We start from the raw sequence: 23163 nt of genomic DNA, 5'->3' as shown, positions 1-23163 counted from the left end.
GACATGATTCAAATGATCAGACATGTTCTTTCTATCAGAATCTTCAGTTTATCTCCTGTTTGTCACAGCACAGTATTAACATTTTTCAAGTCTAAGTGAAACCACAAAACCACAAATGTCTGGCTGGCCTAATTTTAGACCATATAGTCTCTTGCATAGAATAGCCAGTTTATTCCCTTAGCTGATATCATGGCCTAAAAAGACACTTTCAGTAAATCTCTTTCTGTATTTGCCTGGAAAATGATAATCTCTCCCCTTTTTAATTATAACTTTATTTTGTTTGAGCAATTTTAGGTTTAGAGCAAAACTGAGAGGAGGGTAGACAGACTTCCCATTTCCCCTTACTCCTACATGTGCATACCCTTCCTCATTATGCACATCTTCTGCCAAAGTGGTAACCTGTTATAAATGATGCACCTCAACAATACATCATTATCACCCAAAGCCCACAGTTACATTAGGTTCCCTTTTGACTTACATTCCAAATGCGATGCTGGGATCAATGTATGATGACATGTATCTACTACTAAGTTTCACACAAAGTTGTTGTTGTTGTTGTTTTGCTTATATCTTTTTTACCCTGTTTTTATTGGTGCATTGTTAATTTTTTTTAAAAATTTTAATATTTATTTTTTAGTTTTCAGCGGACACAAATTCTTTGTTTGTATGTGGTGCTAGGATCGAACCCAGGCCGCACGCATGCCAGGCGAGCGCGCTACCGCTTGAGCCACATCCCCAGCCCCTGCATTGTTAATTATACATAATGGTGGGATTCATTGTTTCATATTCACACACACACACAACATAATAATTTGGTCAATATCATTTCCCATTATTTCCCTATTCTACCTCTCCTCCTCCACTTGGTCCCTTTTCTCTGGTGTACTGGTCTCCCTTTGATCTTCACGAGATTCCCCATCCCCTTCTTTTCCTTTTTTCTCTCCACCTTCCACATAAGAGAGAAAGCATATGACCCTTGACTTTGCTGAAAATAATGTTCTCAAGTTCCATCCATTTTCCTACAAATGATATAATTTCATTCCTTATGGCTGAATGAAATTCCATTTTGTATACATACCAAATTTTCTTTATCCATTCATCAACTGGCGGACGCCTGGTTAGTTCCATAACTTGGCTAATATGAATTGCACTGCTATAAACATGGGTATGTATTGCTATAGTATGTCAATATGAATTCTTTTGCATAAATCCCAAGAAATGGTATAGCTAGGTCATGTGGTGGTTCCATTCCTAGTTTTTTAAGGAACATCCATATTGATTTCCATAGCATCTGTACTAATTTACAATTCTACCAACAGTGTGAAATTGTTCCCTTTTCTCTACATGCTTTCCAATATTAATTATTGTTTATATTCTTTTAAAAATATATATATATATATTTAGTTTTAGCTGGACACAATACCTTTATTGTATTTGTTTATTTTTAAGTGGTGCTGAGGATCAAACCCAATGCCTCAAATGTGCAAGGCAAGTGTTCCACCACTGAGCCACAATCCGAGCTCCCCTATTATTTTTCATATTCTTAATGGCTGCCATTCAGACTAGAATGAGACAAAATCTCAGTGTAGTTTTAATATGCATTTCCCTAATTGCTAAAGATGTTGAAATTTTTTTCATATATTTGTTGGCCTTCTATACTTCTTTTTTGAGGTGTCTGTTTAGTTCATCCACCCATTTATTAATTGGGTTATGTGAGGGTTTTTTCTTGTATATTCTGGGTATTAATCCTAAGATGAGTAGCTACAAAGATTTTCTCCCATTTTGAAGGTTCTCTCTTCACATTTTTAATTGTTTCCTTTGCTGTGCAGCAGCTTTTTAATTTGATGATATCCATTTATTAATTCTTAGTATTATTTCCTGCCTATTGAGGAAGTTGCTGCCTTTGCCTATATACTGAGGTGTTGACCTACATTTTCTTTTCTTTTTTTTTTAATTAATTTTTTAATTTGTTCTACTTAGTTGTACATGACAGCAGAATGCATTTCAATTCATTATACACAAATGGAGTGCAACATTTAAATTCTCTAGTTGTATATGGCGTAGAGATGCGCCATTTGGGCAATCATACATGTACCTAGGGTAATGATGTCCTTCTCATTCCACTATCTTTCCTACCCTTATAACCTCTCTCAACCCTCCCCTTTGCCCAATCCAAAGTTCCTCCACCCCACCCCCACCCCCATAGAGAGCATCCACTAATCAGAGAAAACATTTGGCCTTTAGATTTGGGAGATTGGCTTCCTTCACTTAGCATAATATTCTCAAACTCCATCCATTTACCTGCAAATGCCATAATTCTATTCTCTTTTAATGCTGATTAACCCTACATTTTCTTCTAGGTTGCAAAGTATAATTCCTAAGTATTTGATTATCTTAGTTGACTTTTGTGCAGAGTGAGATAAGGACCTCATCTCATTCATAGAAGAATGGATAACCATTTTTCTAAACAGTGTAAAAAAGTCTGATTTTTCTCCAACATCTGTTTTTGGTACCTTTGTCAAGGATCAGATGACTATACCTGTGTGTGTTCGTCTGTATCTTCTATTCTGTTCCATTGGTTTATATCTCTGTTTTTATGCTAGTATGATGCAGCTTTTGTTAATATAGCTTGGAAGTATAATTTGAAGTTAAGTATTATGATGCCTTCCAGCATTGCTTTTTTGACTTAGAATTACTTTGGTTATTCTGGACCTTTTAGCCCCCCAAGTGGATTTTAGGACTGTTCCCCTCTGCCACCCCCCCAATTCTATGAAAAGTTTTATTGGTTCACAAGGTATTTCATTGCCCTAAAAATTCTCTGTGCTTTACTTCATCACTCTTCTACTCCACCTAGACAATCTTTCAGAAGATGCTTCAAAGGCCACAAGACATCAAATCTCCATATCAGAAGGAACAAAAACTAAATTGAAACTAGAAATGAACTGCTATCTATAGCAGGGGGCACTACAGAGTTGGAGAAGATGCTCAATTCAAGGAAAATCTTCTGATTACTTACCCTTGCTCTCAAAACATACTTCAAACATGTCATAATCTTCAGTGGTAAAAGCAAACTTCCCCTTGGATGCATCTTCCTTGGAGTATAAAATATGTCCAGCAGAATCTGTGATCTAAAATAAAAATATAAGAATAGGCAGCAAATAACACTCAGAAAGGGTACTTATAGAAATTGGGGATAGAATGAGACATTATCCATAAAAGATAGTTAATAGTCCTCAGCAGCATTACTATGTTCCAACCATCTCCAAAGATGAGACTGGATTAGAATATGAAATCTAAATACAGTAATAAATGATATTCATTCAAAAAGCCTAACCACACTTGAGTCTCAAATCTGCTGCTGCTATAGGATGTCTTACCTTACCAAAAATTGATCCAGCCAATGTTCTAAGTTATATAACTTGCATTTATTGGGGAAAAAAAAACCCACTTTATACCAAGTAGAATTCGATCATTTCCTATAGAGGGACATGTCACATATACAATACACAAGAAGAGAAAAAATATATAAAAACACATTTATTCTATAAAACAAATCCTGACAGGGCAGAAGTATGAAAGTGGAACGGAAAAGAAGGTGTGCATGGAGAAGAACATCTGGGAGATTACTCCTGCAAACTTTGTGTCAATGGCTACACAGTGGGAGCAAGACACGGGGTATAAACAAAAAGTTTCTCCTAAAAGAGACTTCTTTGACTTTCTCAAATGATTATTCCTTTCTTGTAGGTTGCTTTAAACTGCTCCATTACTGAAGAATGGCCTACAGGTGTGTGTAATCCCAGTGGCACTGAGAAGCTGTGGCAACAGGATCAAAAGTTCAAGGCCAGCTTCAGCAATTTACAAGGCCCTAAGCAACTAAGCAAGACCCTGTCTCAAAATAAAAATAAAAATGGCTGGGGATATAGCTCAGCGATGTAAAGTGACCCTATATTCAATTCTCAGTACCACTTAAAGGAGAAAAAGAAAAAGACTTATAAGCACAGATGAAGGGGCATATATTATTAAGTAAATGGCCACATACAAAGCAAGGTATGATGTGGTAACTTAAAAAACATTGGATTCCAGGCTAAGAGCACATGGCTGTCTTAGCAAAAGGCATATTTCATCACCTAAGTCAGGAAGCTACTTTGCAATGTGAAACATAAAAGTAGTGGCTTCATTAAACTAAACTAGATGTTCTAATGCTGTTTGTTAAAATAGACTTCTTCCAAAGGGACAAAACAAACAATTCTTTTATAGGCAAAACTATAAACAGGAAAAATGGAGTAGCACACATTTAAGCTTATATATTTAAAAGCACCTTTTTTTTTTTTGGTAGTGCGTATTAAACCCAGGGGCACCCAGCCCTTTTTTATTTTTCATTTTGAGACAAGGTCTCACTAAGTTGCTCAGGGACTTCCTAAATTGCTGAGGCTGAGATTCTCCTGCCTCAACCTCCCGAGCTGCTATGATTATAGGCATGCACCACTATGCCCTGTTAAAAGCACTTTTTAACAGTAGTTAATTCTGAGTCATAAGATTTCCCTTCATACTTTAATATTTTCTTTTAATTTTCCACAAAGGTATATAGTCAAAAATAATAATAAAGCTATTTCACTTTGGAAAAAATTCTTAATAACTAAAGAAGATTATCATTACTCAAACTTGAAAGATGTGTTAATGAAAAAGGGTTTGTTAAAAATACACCTTCATTTTAGTTTTGAATTGCATTTACCTGATTAGTGATGATGGACACCTTTTCATATATACTTGGTTATTTGCACAAGGTGATGGAATATGTTAATGAACTTGATCGTGGCAATCACCTCACAATGTATATCAAAATATCACATTGTACATCTTGAATATATATAATTTCTACTTATAAATTATACCAAAATGAAGCAGAAAAAGAAATAAAACAGCTTCATTGCAATGTAGAGTGCACTACTAGAGATAGCACAGTGCTATGGGATTACAAAAGGTCAGAGTGTATTCTGGAGCAATTAACATGAACTAAATCCTAAAGGAAGAATCTCAATCAAGGGAAGAAGAGGAATAAAGACATTTAGGGTAGAAAAGATGGCAAATATGAAGGGCTCAGTTGGAATACATGGAAGACAAGAAAAAATAACAAGAGTATTTAGATTCCTTCCACCAGTGCAAATCGGAGAGCTGAGTCTCTCTCAAGTGGTACACAGCCTTCTTCAGACTGCATTCCCCACCTTAGAGAGATGAACAGGCAATTGGAAGGTCAAGAATTTGAGGTCAGTATTAGCTAAACAACCTGCTAGGGAAGTTAGCTCTGAAGATTCATAAAGGCTCTTGTTTGTGGGACACTTTTTCTGACTAATCAACTAAAAGAAAAAGAAAAGAAAAAAAAAAAAAACTACTTGAGAACCTTGAATATACACATATTAAAAACAAAAAACTAATCAAATCCCAAAGTAATGTGCAGTAACCAGCGTTGTTCCACTCCTTTCTTTCTTCAGAATGAGTTCTCCCATCCTGATACTTCCCTACTCTGCAACCCCCAAAGCACCATCATAGCACTTCAGAGTAAGAGGAAATTCAAAAAAGGAGACTGCAGGAATAACAGATTTTTACATTCCAAACTGATGTGAAAACCTTAATTTGAATTTGGCTCCTATGAATGAAGCTGCAGACAACACAGAACTTCTCGGAGGAGAATTTGGGTAAATGAAGTTTCCAGATTTGCTCACTGCACCAGCTTAATTCTTAAGAAAAAGAAGGCATGAATTACAGGTTGCTAGAAATATTTAAACACTAAGTGAAACCAGTAGAGGACAGCAGAGAATAGGCATCAAGGTTAGAGCACTGAACAGTCATCATAGATTTTTATCATCTCCACACTCAGGTAAGAAAAGCACAAACAACTCAAAAGGACAAACAACTCAATTTATCAGGGTTTACAAGATTTGGCACACATTTGCTCAACTACCTTATTTCCTGGAAGAACAGATTATATCTCTTTATTTTCTCCTAAGGTACTGAAAGTGTCCTTCAAAAAAGTTATTTTTTAAGTTTAAGGAGAAGAATCTCTCTAGATCGTAAAGATGCTTAAGTGCAGATCGTAAAACTCTTATTAAGGCACCTTTGGGCTGGGAACATAGCTCAGTGGTAAAGTATGTGCTTAGCATGCCCAAGGCCCTAGGTTCAATCCCCAGCACCATAAATGAAAAAAATTCCTACACAGAGTGCTCTGTGAAATGAATTAAGGCAACTTGCCAGTCATGGTGGCGCATGCTTATAATCTCAGCAGCTCGGAAGGCTGGGCAGGAGGATCATGAGTTCAAGGTCAGCCTCAGCAATTCAGTGAGACCCTGTCTCTAAAAATATATATTAAAAAAGGGCTGGAGATGTGGCTCAGTGGTTGAGTGCACCTGGGTTCAATCCCAGGTACCAAAAAAAAAAAAAAAAAAAAGTCTTCCATGTTTTCTGAAAGACTCCAGAACATTCCACACCTCCTACTGGTACTCAGACAGAGTAAAAGTTGTTTAATTTGTCCTCTTCTATACTGTACTGAGGAACTTCAGTCAAGGAAGAACCATTTCCTTTGTCCAATGATATCTGAGAAGTTATTCGAGATTCATCCTAGGGCAAAGACTTACATGCATCACTAGAGGCTGAAGGCAGAGGATCAACCCACTGCAGCCTTCTATCAGCATGAAACTGACCTCCCAGAAATACCGTATGACAATGCTCACAGTTCCCTCAGGGCCTTCACATTTCTATACTCCCTATAACCTTTAGCTGACTCTATGTGACAGTATTAATTTGAATAATTTAGAAATCCAGGCAGGTAACTTGATAACTGAACTTTTAGGTTGGGCTAACTCATATGACTACTTGACATTCTAACAGATCCTAATATTTTTCTAAAAATCTGTAGGTTTCCCATCTATATTCTTCATATAATTTTGCAGTTATTTAAGAAAAAAGTACAAACAAAGTCATTAAATTTAAAAAAATCATATCCTCTAACCCCAACATCATTGCACACACCAGCAGGTAGCTAAATTAGGGAACAGGAAACTGGGCCCCACACAATGACTAATCTGAGCTGGCAAAGTCTAAAAGGTTTAAATGATGGTTTTTAATTTCCTTTAATTAAATGTTCTGATTATTGCCAAGCACAGTGGCACATACATATAATCCCAGTGTCTAGGGAGGCTGAGGCAGGATTATCTTAAATTTGAAGTCAGCCTCAGCAATTTAGCAAAACCTTCAATAACTCAGACCCTGTCTCAAAAAAAAAAAAAAAAAAAAAAGGCTGGAGATGGAAATGTAACTCAATGTCTCAATGATAAGGCAACCCTGGCTTCAACCCCTAGTACCCCCCACAAAAAAAGTTCTGATTACAGATCACCTTGAAAGATCATTTGGTTTTTTTTCTTTCAAGAATTGAGAGGTTTTATTTTTTTCTTCTTAATTTCTACTACAAAACTATGCTAAACAATCACTGCTTTCACTTATAATAGTAAAACTTTAAAGGATTCTTTTAACAATAAAAGTACCCTTAATATTTATTATGAAGTTCTTTTATTGAACGAAGGTAATATTAAGCTATAAAATTCACTCATATGACATCAAGTTTGTTTTTAGGTAACACATTCTAAAGAAAAGCAAACCAAAGTTCACAACTTGAAAAGTGTTAATTATATATGTAGAGTGGATGATATCAAGATTATGTGAATACTCACACTGAAACTGTCAAATAAGTGAGAAGAGGCCACTGGGAAAATAAACTCATCTAGAATTAGATTTTCTTGGACCATTCCAGACAGTGGCTGGAATTAGGTTCCTAAGCAAGTCCTGCTCCTAAAGTCTTATTCCTTTATCAAACATTCAAAAATCTAAGTAGCTTAGGCCAATAAAGCAGTTAGGAATAAGTAGAGTTCACAAAGGAAGAAACAAATAAGTTTTCAAGAGCCTGAAGTCAACAAATGATATCCGCACAATAAATATGGCTCTAATAAGTTTTCTGGAAGCCAACATTTAAGAAATAAACTGGGTTACACATGGTTTGTTTTCTGATGAAAGCTCACAAATTTATCTCAGAGAAATTTTCCTGGAACTAACATGAACAACAATTTATCAGGAAGGTCCTTGTCATTTTCAAACACGGACTTTCAAATACAATTCAAATAGGTACTTTTAGTGAACCTCTGTATCAATGTATGGCAATGCAGAGCTAGGACTCAGAGGACATAATACCAATAATCCTGTGCCCTGGTTCTATCTCCTACCCCTCACCACTATCACTTTCCTCCGCATTCCAGCCTAGTCCTCTAGTTCATGGAATTCAGCCTCAATCTAAAGCTGCAAGAAAGATGGGGCTACTTTTGACCACTTGTTGCTACAAGTGTTGAGGGGATACTAGGAAAAGATGTCTTAACATTACTATCCAACTGTATCTTGGCTTTTAATACCACTTACTCTCCAATCAGGACTCCCTGAAAAAGCAAACACTAGGACTGCTAGGGCTGAGGTGGGTGGGAAAGGTACAAGATGGGCTGGAGCATCTTGTAGTGCCAGAAAGGAAATGCTCAAAAAGGAAAAAACTTTAAGAATGTAGAAACATCAAGGAGACACAGGAACTAATCAAAAGAGCTCCCAATGGCCAAAGCTGAAGCAACTTAAACAACAAAATAAAATAGTAATAAGATTATAATCCAAAGTATGCAGTAAATATCCACGAATTCATACTGGTATAAATCATTGTAAATAAGTGGGGGAAGGAAGACTAATCTCTCAACTTATGTAAATACTGGACATTCAAAGTAAAGCATAACTCCACATTTTGTAAGTGTGGGGTGCACAAAATAACTTCCTTCCGAAGAACACAATATAAAGAAAAATAACTTTACAGTGGATAGATAAACCTGACAAACACTCACTTAGCCAGATGTCAAGGTCAATATAAACAGTGATAAATAATGTTAATATGATGTGATGAAAATGACATTTGACCTCTGTGGTCTTCTCCCAAAACCCATAATTCCATTCTTTTTTTTTTTTTTTAGGGGGCAGATTACCAGTGATTGAACTCAGGGGCACTTGATCACTGAGCCACATCCCCAGACCTATTTTGTATTTTATTTAGAGACAGGGTCTCACTGAGTTGCTTAGCACCTGGCTGTTGCTGAGGCTGGCTTTGAACTCACGATCCTCCTGCCTCAGCCTCCCAAGCTGCAAGGATTACAGGCATGCAGCACCACTGTAGCTGGTTCCATTATCTTGAGAAAATCGTCAAATCCCATTAGAGAGCACCCTACAAAATACCACACTAGTACCCCCCAAACATAAGGTCATCAAAAACAAGGAAAGCCCGAGAAACTGTCACAACTAAGAGGAACCCAAAGAAACATGATTAAATGTATTTGGGCTGAGGATGTGGCTCAAGCGGTAGCGCGCTCGCCTGGCATGCGTGCGGCCCGGGTTCGATCCTCAGCACCACATACCAACAAAGATGTTGAGTCTGCCGAGAACTAAAAAATAAATATTAAAAAAAAAAATCTCTCTCTCTCTCTAAAAAAAAAATAATAATAATAATAATAATAATAATAATATATCCAAGATGGGATCCTGGAACCGAAAAACACTTAAAAAAAAAAAAAACCCCAGTCTATGGAAATCTGAATTAAGGAATTTAGTTAGTAATAATGAAACAATATTGGTTCATTTACCTTGACAGATATACAATGCTAATGTGAGAATTAGTGACAGGATATTGGGTACAGGGTAAATAGGAACCATATTATTTTCACTATTTTTCTGTAAATATCAAATCATTTTAAAATAAAACTTCAAAAATATATCCAAGGAGCTGGGTGTGGTGGCACAGGCCTATGATCCCAGCAATATGGAAAGCTAAGACAGGATGATAGCAAGTTCCAGGCCAGCCTCAGTAATTTAGCGAGGCACTAAGCAACTTAGCAAGACCCTGTCTTATATAAAAAATAAAAAGGTCTGTGGCTGTGCTTCAGTTTATCAAGTGCTTCTGGTTCAATCCCTGGTACCAAAAACAAAAATGAGCAAACAAAATATCCAGACAGATTAAGTCAAACACAAATACATATGCACATACCTCTAGAGTCTCAAATTTAGTCTACTTAGAGCTAAGCAAGCAAACAAGCATTTTTACATACTTTTCATGAAGTATATACAAATAGTTCATTGACTAGTCTTTGCCTACTCTCATAAAATGACACACAAGCCCCGTGCAATGGCACATGCCTGTAATTCCAGTGATTTAGGAGGCTGAGGCAGGACATGAAAAAAGTAAAAACTGGGGATATAGCTCAGTGGTAGAGTGCCCCGGGTTCAATCTCTGGTACCTAAATAAATAAAATAACACATGAACCAAAGGAGAGGTGGCAAGTCTGTGTCTTCCTATTGGCACAAGGCACACATAGCTTTCATTTGCTGAGTCAGCACCATACCCCATTACTCCAAGAATATGTTCCCCTGATTCACTTTAAAAGATCCCCCAAACAACAAAGTTTTTGCTGGGAGCTGCAGAGGTCAATCAGTTTTTTTTTGTTGTTGTTTATTTTTTTGTTTTTTTTTTTTTAAAGAGAGAGAGAGAGAATTTTAATATTTATTTATTTTTTTAGTTATCGGCGGACACAACATCTTTGTTTGTATGTGGTGCTGAGGATCAAACCCGGGCCGCACGCATGCCAGGAGAGCGCGCTACCGCTTAAGCCACATCCCCAGACCGGTCAGTTTTAAGCTGGAAGAAACATGAAGATAATTTCCTTCAAATGGCTCCAACCTGCATTCTGTCTTTTTCAGGTTATGATCAGTCTGTGGAATAACACTAAGTATACAACTATTTTAAAAATAACCATCAACCTTGTAGTTCCTGACAAATTAGAAACACTGATATGGAATAAAAATGCACTGAAACAAAAACACATAGCCTTCTCTCTTTGACAGACAGTATAGAAGAGTAAATAAGATGGATGGTTCTAGAGTCTGTGCTCCAATCACAGTTTGCCATTTACTAGATGTAAAGTCTTGAGCCTGTTCCTTAATCTCTGTGCCTCATTTGCAAAATAAGAACAAAATTGCTATACATACTCCATAAGGTTACTGTGAGGATTATTAAATGCAATACAGTGAAGTGCCTAGAACAGTGTCAATCACATAACAAGCACTCAGTAAAATGTTACTATTATTAAAGTAACTGCTAGCATTATTGCTATTATAATCATTAGTGATAATTCAGAACTCTATAAAACATTTAGATCCTTAAGCATACTTTCAACCTAACATTACTAATAGATAGTAAACTAGATAAAAGTATGCTGTATTGATCAAACCCAGGGATAATTACAGCCTGAATGGTTACTGCATGGAAACAGAAAAACAGAAATAGGTAAATTCTCAAGGAAGCAGCATCAAGATTCAGAAACTGAAGGAATACAAAATGCCTAACAGAACAGGTATTTAATCCTTTCATCTGACAAAAAGGATTACTATAAAGACTCTAAGATGTCTCCAGCATTCCCTGGATATGGTTTTTAATCTGATAAATAATAACCACATAAGGATCCAACAGAGACATGAGGGAGGACTGTGTAGGCATATGTAATGATCAGGATTGTAGAGTATTGCTGGGAGCCATTAGCCAAGTAAGTATGACAATTTCCTTGCCAGCGTACCCCATGTTGCAGTGACATTGAATGTACTTAACCTTGCTCAAGGACCAAGGCAGATTAGGGTGTTCCCGGTTTTAAGATAATCTTGTTTAGGGCGTTCCCAGTTTAGGTTCCAGGTTTAAGGTTTAAGATTATTCCTGCTGGGAATAGGGCGTATCCTGCTGCCTGAGTTCCCCTTGAGTTCTCACGGGATTCAGACAGTATATTTTGGAGATAGAAGCCCAGTGGAGGTGAATTTGGGAGAGAAGGTGGATTTGGGCAGAGAACGTGGATTTCCCCAGAACGTGATTGTAGACGGCTGGTGTGAGTTCGGGAATAAAGAGTTGCTGTTTGAATCTACAAGCTGTGTGGTGGCTCGTGATTGTGTGCCCAGCCAGACTGCGGCAGAGTATATGCTTCATTTGGTGAGAGTTCATGAGTAAGTCTTGATTCAACAGGTCTATTACCTAAGATATAGAAAAACAGAAAGAATACCAATTTATTGACAAGGCTTTAGCTTTAGACTGGGAAAATAATATCAGAAATAAGACTTTCTAAAGACTACCACAGGGATTGGGGCAGATAACTCAATAGCAGAACACTTGCCTAGCATTCATGAGGCCCTAGATTCTATGCCTAGCACTGCAAAAAATTAATTAATTAATTAATTAAAACAAAAGGGCTACCATAAGTCGTGACTGTATCTCAAAAATGAAGAACATGGACAACTCTGATGACCTAGCCATTATGTTTAATGGGCATAAAATGAATTTATCCTGATCTTTCAATCAACAGCAAGTACAAAGTCTATCAACTGCCTTCCTGAAATCAAAGGATCACATCTAGATTTTACCCAGAATAAAGTCAAATTTATGAAAGCTACAAGCAGAGTTTAGAAACATCAAGTTCTTTCAGATTTCTAACACAATTCAGTAATGACATAGCACAGCACAGAAGTATTGCTTAAGCTAAAATATGATCAAAGAGGCTGGGAAGCTTTTTGTACAAGTGTGGAGAACCAGAAATGGAAAATTTCCAGGCACTGGTGAGATAATGGATAGATGCTCTCTTCCTGCTTCCATCAGCATTTGCTACATTAACTTAACACAGGCAATACGTCATGCTTGACTGAGAAGCAGGGAGGCTAGCAGGGAAGAAATGGAAAGAAAGAGGAGGGGGAAGGGAAGGAACGAGAAGGAAAAACCAGTTGCTGCCGTAACAACACTACTGTGGGGGTGAAGCCAGATCAAATGTTTTTTTTCATACTGTTCCAAAGTTATTTACGGTAAAAACCTCCAGCATGACCCTTTTAGGCACAAACAAAGCCTTGTTCTTTCTTAACAACTAGTCCCTTGACTTCCCACACATTATATTGAACAATGAGGTTGGGGGCACAGGATAAAGCAGATGACATCAACCTCCCTCAAGCTGGAGTCTTGTTTGGGAGTCCAAATTCTGATCTGAGGCCAGCTGGCTGATTTCACAGAGGGCTCTACTGTCCCAGTTGCCAGGCTGCATTATGAATATGGGGGCACTAGCTTATCAACCACCAGTCAGCAATTCACACCAGAAACAGCATAAGTCACTGCACCCCTCTAGGTTACCTTTATAAGTCTGTCTCACTTCCTAGAAATTAGACCGAGTCTTCAGACGTTACCATGAAGATATAATATAGCAATTTCAAACTGTAAATAGTGTCCTTCTCTAGATCAATTCAAAACAGGGAGATGTGTGGACAATTATTTATTGAATAAACTTTAAATGAAATAAAAATCCTTTAACTTTTACAGAGAAGGAAATACAGGGTCAGGTTTTAATTAAAATCCAGAATTTGCTTGAGACCGAGTCTCACAACTGCCCAGACTGGCCTCTAACTTGCCATCCTCTTGCCTCAACTGAAATTATAGACTTGTACCACTACCCAGTTAAAACTAGAAATTTTTCACATAAGACAAAAAACAAACAAAATACCCCTAGATTTTTTTAAAGGATTTTTAAAAAAATATTTATTTTTCAGCAGACAACAACATCTTTGTTTGTATGTGGTGCTGAGGATCGAACCCGGGCCGCACGCATGCCAGGCGAGCGCACTACGGCTTGAACCGCATCCCCAGCCCCTACCCCTAGATTTTAACAAAATAAAATGTTAAGTACCAATTAACCTTTTTCACTGAACCATCTATTTCTAATTAACTGGACAATAGCCACATTACATATAAATTTTAAAAGATTGTACTTTTCCCAGTAGAAAGAGATCAGCCTGAGTAAGGGTCCTCATTGATTAAAAAAAAAAAAAGAAAAGAAAAAAGATATCTACATGGATGGGGGGTGTGTAGGAGGGTGAGATTAAACCAGGGGCACTCTATCATGAAGTGACATCCCCAGCCATTTTTTTCTTTCTTTTTTGAGACAGGATCTTGCTAAATTGCAGGAGCAGCTTGTGATCCTCCTGCCTCAGCTCCCCAGTCACTGGGATTACAGGTAGGTACCAATGCACCTGGCCCAAGGATAGCTACTTTTGAGAAATGAGCAACAAGCATCCCATTTTGTCTCATCTTCAATACAGAAAAGCCCTTGGTAGATACTGAGTAATAATAAACTGAAATATAATCATCCCCCAAATCTAAAAACTATAATATATGTAGTATCTTTCCATATATCTTTTTTTGGGGGGGGATCATAAACTATGGCTTCCCAACTGCTAGGTTGCTTCTTGATAATTTTTAGTCTGAGACTGTGAGTAGGCATATGACTCGAGGTTGATTTCTTCAAATGATCTGTTTGTCTTTTAAAAAAAATATTTTTATTTTTTTATGTGATGCTGAAGATCAAACCCAGTGCCTCACAAGCACTAGGGAAGCACGCTATCGCTGAGCCACAACCCCAGTCCCTGTTTGTCTTTCTTTAAGCTCACTGGGAAGGACTAAGACAAAACCGTAACTGGGCATAATATCCATATTTAAAAATTCTTATTTAGACAAAGAATTGTCAGCACTTTCGAAAATGACGAGAGAAAAAAAAGTTAGACTGATTAGATTTGGAAGATGAAATGTGTTTATAAATGATTTAAATTATTACCATCAACCTCTTCTTTCCTTTATAGTAATGACTACAACTCTTCGCAACTTTTTCTTTTTCTGCAATCTATTTCCAAAGTATAAATCACCCTTAGGCAACAACTTGTGTCAGGCCCTAAAATTAACTCATCCCCAATTTCCACTATTAATCAGGATTTTAAATAATAAACAGTAGTGGTGGATCCTACTATTATGGTATCACCTAGTCCTAATGAAAATAAAGTTTTTTGGTTTTGATATTTTGGTACCAGGGATTGAACCGAGAGGCACTTAATCACTGAACCACATCCCCAGCCCTTCTTATATTTCATTTAGAGGTAAGGTCTAAGTTGCTTTAAGGCCTTGATAAATTGCTGAGGCTGGCTTTGAACTTGTGATCCTCCTGCCCCAGCCACCCAAACTGCTGGGATTACAGACATGTGCCACTGCGCACAACGAAAATGTAATTTTAAATTCAAAATTAAGAGAGCTGATTTTGAATTCCTACAAGCTTTTGTTATCTACCTGAAGTAATGGGGTAATTTCCATATTAATGATAAATGACGAGGTGATACTTCTTGCTTCAATTTTATACAACAAAATCAAATACTATTGAGCCTAACTTAGCCTCAATTTATAAAAAGAATGAGGAAGAGAGGCATGGGGTAGACACAACCAGAAATCTCAATATGAAATGCATCTCTGATAGGCCTGAAGCAGTAATCTCTGCAGCAGAGGCCCTCCCATCATTTGTATCTGTGTCCAGAGGACCTCCCTAACTACTCAAATACTCTTCACCTCGTCAATCACTGCTACCCCAGCCACCTGGCTTTTCATTATAGTACCTTTCACTAACTGAGGTTTTTTTTTTTTTTCCCCCTTCCCTTTCCTTTTTAGAACTTTTTTGTCTTTGCTCCCCATTAGAGCTCAAGTACCTTGTCCTCATTCATTCCTAATCCCCACCAGGTCAGACATGTACTAAATATTAAATAAATAGTTGTGAATAAATGGAAGAATCACATTTAAAACATGTTTACATTTTTTGTGTGTATTGTGCTAGGGACTGAACCCAGGGCCATGTGCATGCGAGGCAAGCACTCTACCAACTGAGTTATATCCCCAATATTAATTGCTATGTGGTGCTGAGAATTGAAACAATGATGCTTAAAATTTTTATCATTAAAATATTTCATATTGGCAGAATACAAATTTATAAAATTTAGTATCTGGTCACTTCAATGACCTATGTCAGATGAGCAATTCAAATTTTATTCAATAGAGGAAAACAACCTTTATGTGTAAGGTAGGGATGACAGAGCTCATATAATTGTAGAGGACTGAGATAAATGGGTTTTCTATTGTGCAGGACCCATTATGGTACTTTCAGACGTGAAAAGACCAGCCTGGGCAACTTAGAGAGACCCTATCTCAAGATAAAAAAATAAAAAGAGCTCAGGATGCAGCTCAATGGCAAAGTACTTGCCTAGCCTGCAGAAGACCCTGGGTTCAATCCCCAGTACCCCCTCCTCCATAAAAACCCAACCAATATTTAACTAGTTGTACAACAATATATATATATATATATTAAACTGAAGACACAATGACAGATAAGACATTAAGGAGCTCAACATGTAAGGACCACACTACATAAAGAGTGACACATCAAACAGGATGTAATGGAAGCACATAGAGGTACAAAAAAGCAAAAGCTGATTCAGGTTAAAACAACACTATATTCAAAGAACTGCAAGGTGTTCAATATGACCACAGTCATGACAAAGAGTAGAGAAAAGAGAAGAGAAAGAGGAAAGATGAGAGCTGATGCAAGGACAATGCCTCATTCCTTTTGCTGAGGTTCTACTGTGTGGAAGGCCCTGGTATTAGATACATACACAGCCGGGATGGGATAAAGTCTCCCCTTAAGGAACTTTTAGTCTATCTGAAGAGATGGGTAAACAAAGAAGCAACATGGATATGATAACATAGGTGCAGGAAAAATATGAGTTGGTCAGGTAAACCCAGTCCTATATTCACAGATATCCTCTAAGAGACTGCCTCATTTGGAGCAACCAACCACCAAATGACAATTTCAGATAGTTGGGGTTAGCACTATAGGAAGTTCTCCTTTCTGCTACCTCAACTCAAACCACAGCTGCTTTGCACATGTGACCAAAGAGTAGACAATCCACAGGCTCAGACCTAGAACATGGCCTGGCATATAAAAAGGAACTCCTCTGCTCAGGTATTACATGTCTGAACCCTCAATGATGCACTGAGAAAATCCTTGAGGCAGAGTCTGAGCCAGCAGAGATCAAAATAGAAGAAAAAGCAGAAGTGAACAGATACATGAAATGATCACAAACTGTGCTAAGGGGCTGCATGCCAGGTAAGTACTCTGCCATTGAGCTACATCCTGAGCTCTTTTTATTTTTTATCTTTAGATAGGGTCTAAGTTGCCCAGGCTGCACAATATATTACAATCTTTAAAATGACATCCAGTCTGTGGTCTCTAAATACCATTTCCTATAAAAAAGAACCAGGACTCACTGAGGGAACAATAGCTCTTCTAAGGTCTGGGGATGATAAATGTAAGATAAGTCTAGGGGCTGGGTGTGGTGGTGGTAAATGCCTGTAATCCCAGCTACCAAGAGGCTGAGGCAGGAGGATCCCAAGTTCAAGGGGTAACTTAGTGAGACCCTGTCTCAGAATAAAATCTAAAAGGGATATGGCTAAGTGGTAGAGTCTTTGCCTAGCATGCGTCAGGCCCTGGGTTCAATCCCCAGTATAACCAAACAAAAAAAGATAACCATAGGACATCTTGTGGTGCCAGAAAATGAAGAAGTTATCAAAACTAATAGGATTGTATCAAAAGGATACAGAAGCCAATATGAAGGGGCTAAAGGAACAATTTTTTTTTACAGATGCAAACTGAATAAAACATAGACTCTAAAAATCGAAACAATAAAGAGAGATCAGTAAAATACTTTAAAAAAAAAAAGGTAAGAAAACAAACCCAAATCCCTTATTGATTCACACTCACACTGGAAATTACGAGTGAAAATGTTTTAAACCATATGTAGATAATCAAATGGTCTTACTTCATGAATTCCTTAGAAATATCAGAATTAGAAAATCATCATTTCACAACCTTAATGAATAGATTCATACTAGTCACCAATGGATTCCTAAGTGAAAGATTAATAGCAAACTCATAGTGGTACACGCCTGTAATCCCAGCAGCTCCGGAAGCTGAGGCAGGAAGATAACAAAAGCCAGCCTCAGCAAAAGCTAGGCCCTAAGCAACTCAGTGAAACCCTGTCTCTAAATGAAATACAAAATAGGGCTTGGGGTGTGGCTCAGTGGTTGAGATCCCCTGAGTTCAATCCCCAGTACTGCTCCCCCCCCCAAAAAAAAAAAAACTTTACAATGGAGGCTTCAAGCTGTTACCACCTAGACAGGCAGAAAAATGATCCCCTCCAAGATGCTGACATCCTAACCTCCAGAACCTGTGAAAATATTATTTTATATGAAACCAGATTTTGCAGATATGATTAAATTAAGGGTTTTGAGATGGGGGGTTATCATGAGGGTCCTTATAAGAGAAAGAGCAAGGCAGGAGAGTCAGGGAAAATGGGATGATGGAAGTGGGGAAGAGGGAAGGAGGACGGGAGGGAGGCTTCAAAGAAGGAAAGGAGAGGGACAGAACAGGGAAAGACACTATGCTAATGGCTTTGAAGAAAGAGACATGGTGAACCAAGTGCCAAAGAATGTATAGATGGCCTCAAGAAGCTGGACAAGGCAAGGAAAGTGATTCTCCAGAAGGAACACAGCCTTATTAACAACTTGATATTAGGAATTCTGACTTCAGATCTCTTAAGATAATTGTCTGTTAATACTGTGGCAATCTGTGGTGCAGGAGGCCACTTAAACACATCTCAACCTACTGATCGTCTTTATAGCACTAAGAGGCACAAAAAGTACTGAGTATTCCTATTGCAATGCCACAAGAAACACAGCACCAGCCACAAGTACCCTTACCAAGAAAAAAAACAATGGGATTACATCTTTATAACATTATTTTTATAAGAAATATAGGGAGCTGGATTAGTTAAATGATACATCAAGGAAGAAAACAAGACAAATCCAAAAGGTGGAACATTCTTTAAGGACAACTGCCTCCCAACAATAAAACTATAAGCTCTATTAAAAAAAAAAAAAAAGCCTGGTGTGGCACACGCCTGTAATCCCAGCGGCTCAGGAGGCTGAAGCAGGATTGAGAATTCAAAGCCAGCCTCAGCAAAAGCAAAAGTACTAGGCAACTCAGTGAGACCCTGTTTCACAAAATAGGGCTGGGGATGTGGCTCATTGGGGTCAAGCGCCCGAGTTCAATTCCTAGTAACTCCCCCTACCCCTAAAAAAGAGGTGGGGGAAAAGTAGACTACTCTAGATAAGTGACCTGAGACACTTTTTTGGTACTAAGGATTGAATCCATGGGTGCTTTATCACTGAGCCACATCCTCAGCCCTTTTTGAGACACAGTCTTGCAAAGGTGCCCAGGCTGGCCACGAACTTGCCATCCTCCTTCCTTGAAAGTAGCTGGTGTTGCAGGCATGCTGCCACCTCACAGAGCTACAAAGGAATTTTTTAAATAGATATTTTTTGAAACAAGTGGGAAAATGTTACTATGTACTAGGTATTAGATAATATTAAGGAATCATCAAAAAAAATTTTTTAAAAAAAGGTGTTTTTTTTGAGAAAGGGTTCTCACTTTCATTTTGGAAAATTCAAATTATTCGATGAGCAACCTGTCCAGCCTGGTCTTGAACTTGTGGACTCAAGTGATCCTCCTCCTCAGCCTCAGTTCTTTTTTTTTTTTTTTTTAGTTGTCAATGGACCTTTTTTTTTTTTTAATTGCTATGTGGTGCTGAGAATCGAAACAGTGCCTCACACATGCTAGGCAAATGCTCTGCCACTGAGCCACAACTCCAGCCCCAGCCTCAGTTCTTTTTGAAGAGACAGGGTCTTGTTATGTTGCCCAAGCTAGCTCCAAACTAAATTGCACTCCTTCTGCCTGTCTCCCAAGTATCTGGGATTATAAACACACACCACTGTGCCCAGTTTCAATGTTCATTTTGCAAGGTGTGATTATAACAATACTGTGGTTATGTTCATATTTTCAAAGAGATTCATGCTGAAGTATGCAGGACTGAAATACCATGATATCTGGGATTTACTTTAAAATAATTTAACATAAAGGGCTGAGGTTTTAGCTCAGCGGTAGCGCACTTGCCCGGCATGTGTGAGGCACTGGGTTCGATACTCAGCACCACGTATCAATAAATAAAATAAAAATCTATCAACAACTAAAAATAAAGTAATTTAACATAAAATAATAAAGGGAAAGCAATGCAGATAAAATATGTATGGACCCTGACAATTGCTGAATCTGGTTAAGAAGTATAAATGTAAGGGGTTGGGGTTGTGGCTCAGGTGGTAGAATGCTCGCTTAGCACCTGTGAGGCACTGGGTTTGATCCCCAGCACCACATAAAAATAAAAAAATAAAGATATTGTATTAAAAAAAAAAGTATAAATGTAGACTCACTAGACTGTAGCACTGGAAGCAAACCAAAGCCAAAACTAACTTGAATTAGTTGGTGACATTTAAATCAAAAGTTTCATATCAAAATCTAGGTTTCTGCATTCTTTTGAAAAATGATGTGACAAAAGCACTCATGTGCTTGTTATTCTCCATTTTTCACCCTGCTATTGGATTTCCTTCCTTCCTTCCTTCCTCCCAATTCCTTCCTTCCTTCCTTCCTCCCAATTCCTTCCTTTATATTATCTACTTGACATTTGGGTTTTGGACCCTAGTAGTCCAATTTAACTGGTTAGTAGCCACAGAACACAACAGACACATTAGAGAGGTGGTGAAATGCTAGTGTGCAGATGCACAAAGTCCTGCTGCTGAGGTCCCTTCTGCAGTCTTAGATCCAGACATAATTCCCACAAGGCTGTACTATGGTCGTTTTTATTGAATGCTTACTAAAAGCAAGGCAATGTATTTAGCACTCTGGAAAACATGAACATGAAAGTAATCCCTGCCACAGAATACTAACAGTTAAATAAGGAAAACAAGGCATAAACATGAGTAGTTACAATAAAGATAGCAAAACAATGAGTTTAGGGTACTGTTCAGGGTAGCTTCATGGGAAGTGGCAATATAAAAAGCTTTAGAAACAGAAAGTGAAAAGCACTACAAAGCATATTGGAAAATTCAAATTATTTGATGAGCAATAGCAAGCCATTGAAGAGGTGTAAAAACATAAAAATAAAAAAAAAATAGAAGGTTACACCAGAGATGACAGCAAGGTCTCTTTCACTGCTCAATTTATTTGATGAACTGTATCCTCTGAAGAGCCAGAAACACCACCTCCAAAACCCTTTTTGCCTCTAAAATTTCTCCATCACTACTTTCTTGGGTAGACAGAAGTTTACTACCCAAAGAGAATAATAATAAAGGATGGGTCACAAAACAATAGTTCTGAAAACAGTTTATATCTCCCAAATACAATACAAATTACATTATCCTGTATCTTCCAATAGCTTAAGGTCTGTTAAAAAATAAAAACTTTTTTTTTTTCTTTTTTGTCCAAGAAAAGCCCCATTCTGTCAAAAAGAAACCGCCACTGTTTTTATTGTGAATGAGCAAAATTACTTAAAACACAATCAAATCCTGACTGATATGGAACTACATTAAAGATTCAAAATTCAGTACAGGCCACTCTTACTGCAAAATGAGATCAAAGTGGAAAGTAGCTGTCATCACCCAGGAGCACAGCTGAGATTTAGCTGAGTCTGGGCATCCAGCATTATCAAAGGAAAAACACCATTTTGTGATCAATAATGGTCTTTAATAAATTCCAGGGTTTATAGATTAAAAGCAAGGGGAGGAGATGGCAGCACTTTCCCAATATACTCGGCTACCAACCTAAGAAGCAATACCATCTGTAACACCGGTTTATTCTACTTGAGCCTCAGTTTCCTCCTTTGTAAAACAGGGCTAACAGAATCCACCTGCTTCGCAAGGTGATGTGCACACTAACTTATGGTAACGTACGCAGAGCAGCACAGGCAGTGACACAGCAGATGCTCAATAAATAACAAGTTTTATTAATCACGGTAAGCTTTATTGTCTCCAGTATTTTCCCGTGGGTAAGATGCCAATCCCCACAGATCCCCGACATCAGACTTCTTTGCAGAACGGAACTACGGCTCAAGGTACCTGAGAGCCAAAGGTATAGGGTCCTGAAAACTACCCAAAGTCGAGGTCGCCCAAGCTCGAGAGCCACCACGTCCGCCAAGGCCTCGTCGGCCTCCCCAGGGTTCCCGACTCGGCCGCCGGCCCCGCCCCGCGAACGCCAACGAGCGGGGTGAGGGGGCGGTCCCCACCGCGCGACCTTCGCGCTCGGGGGAAGGCCAGGTCAACTCCGGCCTCCGCTGGCCGAACTACCGGGACTAAGCCTCCCCACGCCCAAGCCTCCGGTTCCCCTCCAGCCCCGCACCGCCCAGTGGCGCACCTTGAGGTGGATGCGCAGGCCGCCAGCGCCCCCAGACTGGTCGGCGATCTCGTAGGCGCCGGTCACTAGCAGGTCCTTGTGGATCTCCTCGCGGAGACACTTGCGGGAGTTAACGGGCAGATGGAAAGAGATGGCGAGGACCGAGCTGGGTCCGAGCAGGAACGCCAACAGCAACGCCAACGGGCGGGGGCCACGCTGGGCTACAGGGCCAGACAAACCAGACATGGTGCCGGAGACTTGTTCGCCACCCGGGGCCTCTATCACGCCGGAACCGGGAGGGGCCACGTGACTCACCTCTGACCTACAGATGCCATCGGCGCCATTTTGGAGACTGGCCAATAATCGAAAAATATATAATAAATATTTTGAAAGGGGAGGAACACTGTGATACTACGTCATAATCAGGAGCTTAAATGGTTAAATAAGATTTCCTAGAAGCCCACTGCAAAGGTTTTATTTTTATTGAGATTAGTGACAACTAAGTCGGCCATGGCAACTACGGGCAGACCTGGAAGTAATTCTCTTTTAACCTCCGGAAGAAGTTGTTTTAAGGTCGGCGACACCATAGCAACCAAGCTCCAATAGGGAACAGCCACAAGGCCGTTCCTTGAGCCCGCCCACTCGCCCCCTGGGCGCGCCTGGAGGAGGCGGAGGATGGAGCTGTCACCACCCCCCAGCTCCTTGATGCTCTGGTGACAGCTGGGACCTTGAGGCACTTGAGAGGAAAGATTTTTTCAAAAGGTTTTCATTTGGCTAGGAACGAATGTAGGATAGAATCTAAGAAGGTGTAGTGATCACCAGATAAGTGTGAGCTGGCAGGCGTCCAGTTCATGACCCTGAGCGGGGTGTTAAGTTGGAGTAA

At 38.8% G+C, this 23163-nt stretch overlaps 1 protein-coding gene across 1 annotated transcript in view; it reads right to left on the bottom strand.

The window, feature by feature from the left end:
• The window catches only part of Tmed10 (transmembrane p24 trafficking protein 10), a 38383-nt gene extending 15796 nt beyond the window's left edge, over positions 1-22587 (bottom strand). The window contains exons 1-2 of the mRNA XM_046440838.2: positions 22302-22587; positions 3017-3128 (exon numbers count right to left, since the gene is read on the bottom strand). Of these exons, the coding sequence (XP_046296794.1) occupies positions 3017-3128; positions 22302-22526 (337 nt within the window). The 5' untranslated portion in view covers positions 22527-22587. The remainder of the gene's footprint in view (positions 1-3016; positions 3129-22301) is intronic.
• Between the last annotated feature and the right edge of the window lie 576 nt (positions 22588-23163).

Source organism: Marmota monax, unplaced genomic scaffold (assembly GCF_021218885.2).
Source record: "Marmota monax isolate L192 unplaced genomic scaffold, Marmota_monax_Labrador192_F-V1.1 WCK01_AAM20220418_F8-fsc00017, whole genome shotgun sequence".
In the NCBI taxonomy this organism is placed as follows: Eukaryota; Metazoa; Chordata; class Mammalia; order Rodentia; family Sciuridae; genus Marmota; species Marmota monax.
The sequence above is the reverse complement of the archived record's forward strand: the minus strand, read 5'-3'. Positions and strand labels throughout refer to the sequence as shown.